This window comes from Triticum dicoccoides, chromosome 7A (genome assembly GCF_002162155.2).
Source record: "Triticum dicoccoides isolate Atlit2015 ecotype Zavitan chromosome 7A, WEW_v2.0, whole genome shotgun sequence".
Lineage (NCBI taxonomy): Eukaryota > Viridiplantae > Streptophyta > Magnoliopsida > Poales > Poaceae > Triticum > Triticum dicoccoides.
In genome coordinates, this window is record NC_041392.1 from 747175730 (window position 1) to 747185459 (window position 9730).

At 49.6% G+C, this 9730-nt stretch overlaps 1 protein-coding gene across 1 annotated transcript; it reads right to left on the reverse strand.

Moving 5' to 3' along the window:
* Positions 1–791: 791 nt before the first annotated feature.
* LOC119330676 (ABC transporter G family member 28-like) lies at positions 792–6811 on the reverse strand. The gene is made up of 14 exons (XM_037603790.1): positions 6688–6811; positions 6453–6523; positions 5813–6082; positions 5634–5697; positions 5342–5488; positions 5035–5069; positions 4328–4401; positions 3377–4215; positions 2982–3278; positions 2393–2869; positions 2039–2187; positions 1517–1806; positions 1283–1404; positions 792–1106 (listed from the first exon to the last, which is right to left on the reverse strand). The coding sequence occupies exons 1-14, from the start codon at positions 6792–6794 to the stop codon at positions 950–952; spliced, it is 3099 nt and encodes a 1032-aa protein (XP_037459687.1). The 5' UTR covers positions 6795–6811; the 3' UTR covers positions 792–949.
* Between the last annotated feature and the right edge of the window lie 2919 nt (positions 6812–9730).

Below are 9730 nucleotides of genomic sequence, written 5' to 3' on the forward strand. Positions count from 1 at the left end.
GATCTACTTGCGTGTCGACTGCTGCTTACATGCGGATCTTACTTGTGCCAAGGACCAGTGCCTCGCTCTTACTTGTCTGCTCCCTACGTCTGTCACAGATCACTATGACTGATATCTGTGAGTGCCTCACTCTTACTTGCCTGCTCCCTACGTCTGTCAGAGCTAATCAATGCCGATTGTGGTGTTACTTGAGCTAATCAATTGCTAGCCGTTGGAACGAACACGGGTACGGTTGACATTTTCGGAGTGAATGCAGAGGGAGGTGATAGAGGCTCGACGAAGAAGGCTTCGGGCAGGTGGCACAGTCGGCATTTTCGGAGTGGCAGTGAAGTTCCAGGGCACCAACCATAGTCAGGAAGGAGCCCAGGACATGCGTTTTTTCGAGTAGTTCGGCTCCATCTCTCCTGAGATGGTATGAGAGAGACTACTAATGTAATCATCACTTGCTCTACTGAGTACTTTGCATCCTTGGTTGTGTTGTTTCATTAACCAAGCAAGGAAGAAGCTATGCTGTGTTCCAGTCAATCTCATAGAAACTATGCTGTGATTCTTCTATAGCCATATCATCATCACCATCATCTCAGGTTGGATGATTCCTTTTTATTGATTCTATGGCGTAGTTCCTAGTGTGTGATTGTAATAACAACCGCGTACTTCACACATAGAGTTCAAAATACAAACATAACCTGACAGCTGAGTGTGCCTAAATGGTGCATGTAGCACACACACATTCTTGTTAACCCAACTTGTTATCTGGCTAATGGAGTACATGTAAGGGAATTCGATCCATCTAATTAATTCGGCATACATTAACAACTCACTGTATGCATTAATTCTTCTTCTTGTTCTACTACTACTCGATCAGTCTGTCAGTTACAAACATACATACATATATACATACATACATACATGGGATACATATGCTGATAAAGAAAAACGAAAGAAATCATCAGTGCTTTTGGAAGATGACCATGCAGAAGAAGGCTATACACCGGAACACTATCCCGTTTGCAGCGAGGACAAGTATACACGTGATCTTGTGGTCGATGTCGTACCCCATCTTCACCAGCGAACCGCACCGCGTGATGAGCCAAACACCAGAGTACCTGCATTGCATTCCGTCGCATCCTAAGTTTTTAATTGAAATATTTATGTATTAGTGTTCTATATGTCTGTCCTTCTGCAACTCAAAATATTTCATATTTACGGTCGGCCGAGTGTTGATCGAGTTGCAGCAAACAGCCACAGCAGCATCGAGCTAAATGAACGGATGATAAGTTACCTCTGCGCATTTGCAATCACGAACGCCTCGAGCGCCCACTTTGTGTAGCATAGGTTAGCAAAGACGCTGTCCTTCTGCTCATTCGAGAAGAGGGTCAGGACAACCGGAAGCAACGCTGACCACTGCATCATCATCAAAACCACACAAGCCATCACTTTCTTCGCCCTGGTTAATCAATAAACATATTAATGGAGCTTAGCTACTAGCAGTAGTTGGTGCGGAAACCATATATACCAGCTGCGCTGAACCGGGCTGGAAGAAGATGGCAAAGGTGTAGCCGATCCCCGTGACGCAGTAGACGACCGCTACGAGAACGACATAGTTCTCCCAGATGGACGACCTCGGGTTGTTGAAGAAGTAGAACATGGAGAGGTAGACGATCGGCTTCACGATCGTGTTGAAGTGATCGACCGTGTCCTTGGACATGAAGTATGCGAGCGAGCTCATGCCCGCCGCTCTCTCTCGCCAGTAGTGTATCTTCTCCAAGGAAAATGAGCGGAGGGCTCCAATCATGCAAAGCAGAGCTGCAGCCAGGCAACATTAATTAACTATATTTTGTTTGCTTAAGAGAATTGAAAGAACTCTAGTACGTGTTTCAATTTTTGAATTCAGAAACATGTTTATGTAAGCTCCAGTCTGACTCTGAATTGCAATGTTGTATTCATAAACATGTTGCAGCGAGAATTGAGTCCACATATATAGAGGGCATGCATGCATCATGTCGTCCAGAAGAATGAATGGAAAAAGAAAACTTACAGACAGCGATGACGGTGTATGTGTAGCCAAGTGCTCCGAAAGACTCGTCGCTCACTTTAGCTAGTGTCCCAAGACAGATACCAGCAAGACCCAGAATCAGAAAGTCGACTCCTTGTATGCTAGATTCACGAAGCCTTTGCTTGCCACATCTGAATAAGAAGAAGAAATCTTTACATACAGAAAGGGATGCATGAAGCTAGCGAGCTCATAAGAATGGAATACAACAACAACAACAAAAACAACAACAGCAGCAGCAGCAGCAGCAACAACAACAACAACAACAACAACAACAAAATAGTATTTTGAAGAAAGGAAGGAAGGAAGGAAGGAAACAAAATTCAGTAATTTACGTACCTTCCCAGGTAGTATTTGTACTGCCTAAGTTTTCCAGGTGTGCGGCGGTTAGACAAATCTTCAGAAGATTTGTTGTAATCGTACTCATCCTTTTTCTGGCCTAGTATGTCCCTGAGATTGCCCCACAATTCACCAAGAACGGACTTCTTGGCCTCAGCTTGGGGGGCATGACCACCTGCTTCCCCACTCAACGATGATTCCGAGCCGGAAGAACTCTGGAGCATATCTCGTGGAACCTCATAGCCGTTGTGCAGCATCCACCGCAGAGGGAGATCTTTGACGTTGACCGCATTCGTGTCTAGCTTCACAATCCCCTCCAAGATGTCTATGTAGTAGTCGGGCGGATTCACGCGGTCCGGGACGACAATCCCCAACCCTTTAAAGTATTCCTCCACTTTCTTCACAGGCCCGTGGTAAACAGGCATACCACCTTTGGCGAGAAGTATCAAGTCATCAAACATATTGTACAGTGTGTAGCTGCATGTAAGCAAGCATGTCCTCAGGTTCAGGAGTAATTCACATGAGTAAAATAAGGTCGTGTGGGACTAGTAAGTGGAAGCAACCTACTATACTACACTACAGTACTAACCTGGGCTGATGAACCACCATGGAGATGTTGACCCCTTCCATAGCTTCCCGCCGTAGAGCACGAAGTAGAAGCAGAGACGAAGCACTGTCCAAACCAGATGTTGGCTCATCTAAGATGAGCACAGAGGGTTCCATGACCATCTCTAGGCCGACATTTACCCGCTTACGCTGGCCACCAGAGATGCCACGCTTTTCAACAGTTCCAACCAAGGAATCGCGAACCGGTTGCAGCCCCAAGGACTCGATAACTCTTTCCACGACAAGAACTTTTTCAGCCTGGGACATCTCAACAGGGAGCCTGAGGAGACATAATTACAAGAATTAATCGTGAAAATGCATGCAATAAATTAAAAAAGAATGTGCATGTGCATATATAGCATATAATACATAACATACCTGCATCTCGCATTAAACCAGAGGTTCTCTTGAACAGTCAAGTTTCCATGGACAATATCGTCTTGCGGGACAAAGCCGATGATCTTCTTGTATGCACGGATAGGCTCTTGCTTCCCGTTTATGAGTATCGTACCGGTTGTCGCGCATCCAGTCGCCTTGCCGGCAATAGCGCTCAAGAGGGTGGTTTTTCCCGCGCCTGATGGGCCCATCACGGCAGCTACCCGACCAGGCATAAGCTTCCCACTCACAGACCTTAATAGTTTTTTCTTACTCCCCTTCAAGGTGAGAGTAATGTCTTTGAAAGCAATCTCAATTCTAGGTCTTTGCCTTAAATCTTCATCAGTTGCCATGGCTACCACTCCTGACAAGGAAAGGTTATTACTGTTTTGTTCCATTTCTTGTTCCAGTGCCTTCTCCTTTTCGATTTGACCATACGCATACTGGAAGATTTGGCTCTGCGTGTGCGCATGTTTCCCCCCCTTCTTCTTTTTATCTCCTCCTCCTCCTCCTACTTCCGCAGTGGGGCTTCCGGTGTTCTTCTCTCCTGATTCTTCTGACGGATGATCCGCACCATGCTCTTCAGGTGGATGCCCTTTAGATGATTCATGTGAGCTGCTGAGACTCTTCTTGCGCGAGAATGTGTGGGTGAGAGATGTCTGCAGGCCTGCGGCATGCTTCTTTGCGACATCTTTAGCTGATCTCCACCTTTCACGGGCCTGTACGGTCTCTTTCGCGAGTCTTACAGCAGCCTCCCTAGATTTCGCTTGCTTCTTCTCTCGGTTGGTCAGAAGTTGGTCAGAGAAGTTGTAAATGATCAACAGCACTAAACTCAGGGCAACCTAATTTGGTCATGCAAATTAATTAAGCACAGCTCAACCTGTACGTCAGGTCGTTAAAGATTTGATGATGATATCGACAGCGTGCGTGTAGGAAATGTTGTATGTTAATTACCACTAGCATGGCACCAAATATTGTGATGTCTTGGGTTGTAGAGTTTGGTTTACAACTGCCCTTGGATAAGCATTCTGCATGCAGTTAAAAGCAAATCAATTAATACGCTTACAAGTTGGCACATTCCATCATTTCAAGCACCTTGAAGAGCAAACCCTATTGAATTATTGAGAGACAAGTGCATATATATTTCAACCTCCAACTCTAAACCGGTTACGACACAGCCTAAAACTATCAATATCATTTACTTTGCCCCCCTAGAACATTGTGAGGTGGTTTTGACCACGCTGACCATCCAGTCAGCAAGCCATGTTGATGCAAATTTCATTTTCTGCCCAATTTTATCAAAAATTCAAAGTTTTCAGAGAAATTGAAAACAATCTGTAGACAATAATTAGCATTCCAAGAAATTTTCAGAAACTTTTTCTTAAAAATTAAAATCCGTCAAATTTTATTTCATGCCCAAATTTTCCGTGTAAAAATACATAGTTTTCAGAAAAAAAAATGAAAAAAAATCTATAAAATCAAGAAAACAATACTAAGGATTCTGGGAAAGCTTCAATTTTTTTTCTTACAATACTGAAAATTACCGTCAAATGTCAATTAATGAAGAACACAGTGTAGTAAAAGCAGAAAAAGGGAAGCATCATATTATCTTATTATAGAAGTATATTATATGAACACGACAATACAAGGAGCAAACTTACTGGTCTGGATAGTTGATCCTTTCCTGCAATAGAACCTGCACACATCCAGAAGCTTGCATTTTTCAGTAATTTTCTTTGGGTAATGATGTAAAAATTAAAAAAGTTTGACCTGCTATGTAAGGCAGCTCACTTTCGCATATTACTCTTTTTTTTCCCGATAAATGGAGCTTTCATTACTAGTGTGGTGTGGTGTGGTGTGGTGGCAATGGCATGGGAATCATTGTAAGGATCAAGGTTCAATCCTAGGATGGAGATTGGCCGAATGAGAAATGAAGCATTCGATAGATAGATAGATAGATAGAATTACCCACTACTGCAATCGATCTTGAGGATAGGGCTTGGACAGTAGTAACCAGCTGGACAGAAAACATCGTCAGTACTCATGACATCCGACCATCTGTCGGCACCGCCGCAAGTATGGTTGGGCTGCCCAGGAGGCGGTTGGTAGTTGTATCTGCAGTGCAGTGCGCAAATGATCGATAATTCATTCACCCTTCCATTTCCTTTCCATATAGGTATGTATGTATTTCCATGGACAGTGTGTATATAAAAGAGAGGAGAGAATGAATATATACGAGCAAGAGAGGAGAGAAACTTACGGATCGCAGACTCCGGTGGTTTTGTTGAGGGTGGACTGTGGACAGTATGCTCCCAGAGGGCAGGCTGCATCAGCAATAGCATGCGTGTGAATGTGAACAATCCAAAAATCTGAAGAGAGAAATGACGGCACGGGACGCGGAGTGTTTGTGTGTAGGTGTGAGGCTGAGGGCTTACGTACGTATCATGCAAGTGAGGCCGCGGGGGCAGAAGAAGCCGGGGCAGCAGCCCTGGCAGTCGACGGTCCTGGAGGGGAAGTTTTCGGCGTCCTGCAGGTCCACCTCCTTGCCGGCGTCGGCGGTGCAGCCCCAGCCGGGCTCGCAGCCGTCGATCCAGGACGAGAGGTTGCAGTTCTTGTTTGGCCTCACGTAGTTCTTCTTGCCTCTTCTGAGGATGCTCTCGAAGTAGAACTTGAGCTCGGCGGCTGTGCACACGCGCTGCGGCAGGTCCCCTGCACGCACGCACACGCGCCGGATGGGTTAATTCACACGCGTAAACATAATAAGTAAGTAAAGGATCGGTATCGCATGAGGTCGGATCGAGTCCGGTGGGTAACTAGAAACCAAAATGCTTAACCATGGATTCAGAAAGATTGAGTGAGGAGTGAGGAACATAGCATGGAAATTGGCACACCCCCTTTGCCTCATGGATGCAAAAAATGCTGCAATTTGCCACCATGGATTAATGAAAGCATTTCAATTCATTTATCCATTAAAAGTGTATGTAATAATGTAATAAATAAAGAAACAATCCTTCCGTTCCGTTCCATTCCATTCCAGCATGGATGAGATGAGCGCAATTGAGCAGAGCAGGTTAATTACCTTTCTTCATGCAGTCGACGAGGAATTTGGGATCGGAGGAGAAGTTGAAGGTGGCGTCCCACTCGGCGTCCCTGCAGCGCAGCCATTCAATTAGCAATTCCATTCGATTCGATTCATTCTCCGGTCCGGCAAGATTTGATTCGATTTGATTTGATTTGATTTGGGGGGACTGAGATTGAAATTGAATCGATGATTGTATTGAAGAAAGAAACAGCAGGGAAGGAAGCGTACGTACGTGTCCTGGATGCAGTAACCGAGCTCCCTTTTCACCTGCGGAGCGAAGGCGTCAGTCAGCTTCTTGAGCTTGGCGTTGAGCGCCGACGTGACGGCGCCGTTGCTCATAGGGTCCACCTGCGCCTCCGCCACCGCCAGGAAGAGGAGGAGGACGGTGGGCAGAAGCGCGCGCGCTGGCGCTCCCGCCGCCGCCATGGCGACCGGCCGGACGGGGACGGAGACCACCGGAGCGGGCCGGAGAAGACGGGATGCCCGTGCCAGCCAACGGAGGAAGGGGAAGGCGGGAAGAGGAGGAGGAAGCGGAGGAGACTCTCCGTCTCCGTCTCCATCCCCATCCCCATCACCATCACCATCTCCATCCCCACGTCGTCGGAGGGAGCGGGAGACGCGGGTTGCGAAGGATGCGGCGGAGACACAAGCTGCTCGCAAAACTTGCGTCCTTCTCCCAAAACTTGTGTCTTTTTACATTTTCCTCGTCCACGGCAAAATGAAAAAAAAAGAGCTAGTACCACGTACACTATACATACTCTCAATAGTCGCTGACCCTCAATTCTGTTCGAGTAAGGACGGCGTGGCGTGGCGGCGGCGTCAGATCGTCATAGTGCCCTGTGTGTGTCCTTGGGCTTCTCTGTTGTGACGCCGTTTGCTCCAATGCCGACGCTGGGTTTGGGAGGTAGTCCAAGAGTGAGCGGATGTGGAGTGTGGACTGCATCGACGGCATCCATCCGGTAGATAGTGGATCATCTCCTGGCTTTGTGGTCCGCCTCTTCCGACGTCTTAGTCACGTGGGGGTGCCAGATCCGGAGCTCCGGGGTGTTGCCAGGGTCTGATCCTTTCAACAACAATGGCTTCAACTTTGATGAGCTGTCTTGGAGGTCTGCAAAGCTGCATATTAGCGATGGAGCCACCTCGAGCTCGGGTGAGGAGGTGGTTGTTATGGTGGTGCCGGAGGCGTCAAGCTCAAGGGATTTTTCGATCTTGATAGTATTTCTCTTTCTTAGCCGGTGCTTCTTTGTGTCGTCGTTTCAGTCGTGTCAGATCCGTGTCTATGTGACACTATGATCTTTACGACATAAATAAGGCACATGTTACAATGCAAAAGAGAGAGAAAGAAATGCTCTTCTCATATCCCCGCCCCCTTATGGTCTAATCTTGGTTCCTTCTCCTCCCGGAAGAGAGGGGACCCCATATCCCCCTTGTTGTTTAATTTCGTGGTCGATGCCATTTCTTGTACCTTATCTCGGGTGGCCGCAGCGGGTCACATCTCTCCTATAGTCTCACATCTCCTCCCGGAAGGGCTGACACATCTTCAGTACGATGATGATACGATTATTATGGTTGAGTTGAACAATCCTTGTATTGCTCATTTAAAGTTCATCCTCCTTTGCTTCGAAGCGCTCTCGAGACTTAAAATCAAAGTTTTTTTTGAGGGAAGTACCCGTGACTCTTAGAAAAATTGATTTTAAGTCTCGGCAGTTCACCTCGGGAGGCAATGACTCAATTACTCATCGAGCGTCATGTGACAACAATATGTGTGTAGGTTCCCTTGTTGTTGAAGCACTACGCATGCATGCATATCGTTTGTGTGTAGGCCCTGAAAAATCAAAAGCAGCAGCATCAATCTGTGTGACAACCATCCGCACATTGATGTCTTGTTGGTATCGATGAAGACCCTGAAAATGAAAAGCAGCAGCATCGACAGAAAAATACAAATCAGGATTAAGGCAAGAAAGGAGGTTTTGGGTGGATGGCTCCAACGGCTCTGGTACAGCCTGGCGACTCGGGCGGCGATGGGGCTGGCGATGCGGCGTTGGCCGCTTGCCCCAGCGAGTCGGAGGCCTGGTCGAAGGTACGAGCGACGGTGCGGCCGGGGCGCGTGCCCCCAGCGTTGACCTTGGGCACAGCGGCGTCTTCGAGCTGGGTGGGGAGCAGATTCTGGGTGTTGGCCGAGGTAAGTGACTGCAAGGATTCGGACGTGGAAGATGGCAAGGGTGTTGCTAGACGCGGTGATGGAACGCTGCCGTCGGTCGGCGAGTTCGTGGCTTGGGCTGAGGAGCTTGGGGGCTCGCTCAGAGCCGGGAGGCGCAGCGCGTTCACACCCGGCGGCCGCGGTCCTCGCCGACTAGGGGTGTCGTGCCGGGCATCGCAGTAGGGCGCGGCGGAGGCGTCGCGGGCGCGGGCGTCGTGGGCTGCGGCGGGAGGAGCAGTGGCCTCGTCGTCGGCTGCTTCTTATCCGTGGGCCCTGGTGCCTGCGACGGCGTCGGTGGCGGAGCCCGGAGCGGCGGCGCCGGCGATGCCACGGGCGGCGGCGGCGGAGGTGCCCGAGCCCTGGCCTAGGGTTGGCTCGGGTGGCCTGGACAGGCCGCTGGGCCAGACTCTGGTGGTGGGCCGCACCGCCCCGTGCGAGCCGTGCTTGGCCTAGGTTGCCGGTCCCCCCGCGGTGGGAGCGGTGCATGAGGACGTGGGCTGTGCTGCTCGGCCCAGGCCTGGCTCCCCTGACCCGCTTTCGTCGCGCCCGGTACTTAAGTGGCTCTGGACCCGTCGGGGCGCCCTAGATTGCTCTCTAGGGTTTCCAGCCACTCCTTCTGAGGTGCGGTGCTTCGGCTAATCCGCACGCTCCTTCTCCCCCCTTCCCCTGCCCCACCCCTCGTGCGTTCCTTCACCGAGGTCATGGCCATGGGGTCCAAGGTGGACCGGCGTGCGGACAAGCGGGCGGAGCCGGATCCAGAGGTGGAGCGGCGTCGCGAGCGAGATCTGTGAACCCAGGCGAAGCCGCGCGCGGCGGAGCGTGCCGGCGAGGAGGGTGGCTGGGGGCCTCCCCCTCCTTGGTGGCTCAAGGAACAGGAGTGCAAGAAGAAGAAGGAGGAGTACAAGAAACAGGGGGTGGAGCTCAAGCGCAAGGAGGTGCTCCACCCCCACTGCGGCGACTGTGTCGGCGACCCCTTCTCCTAGCAGAAGCAAAAGAAGTACAAGTCGGCGATGGCGGCGGCCTCCAAGCCCTCCTCCTCCAAGGGTACGACGACGGAGCCCATCCCCGTTGAGGA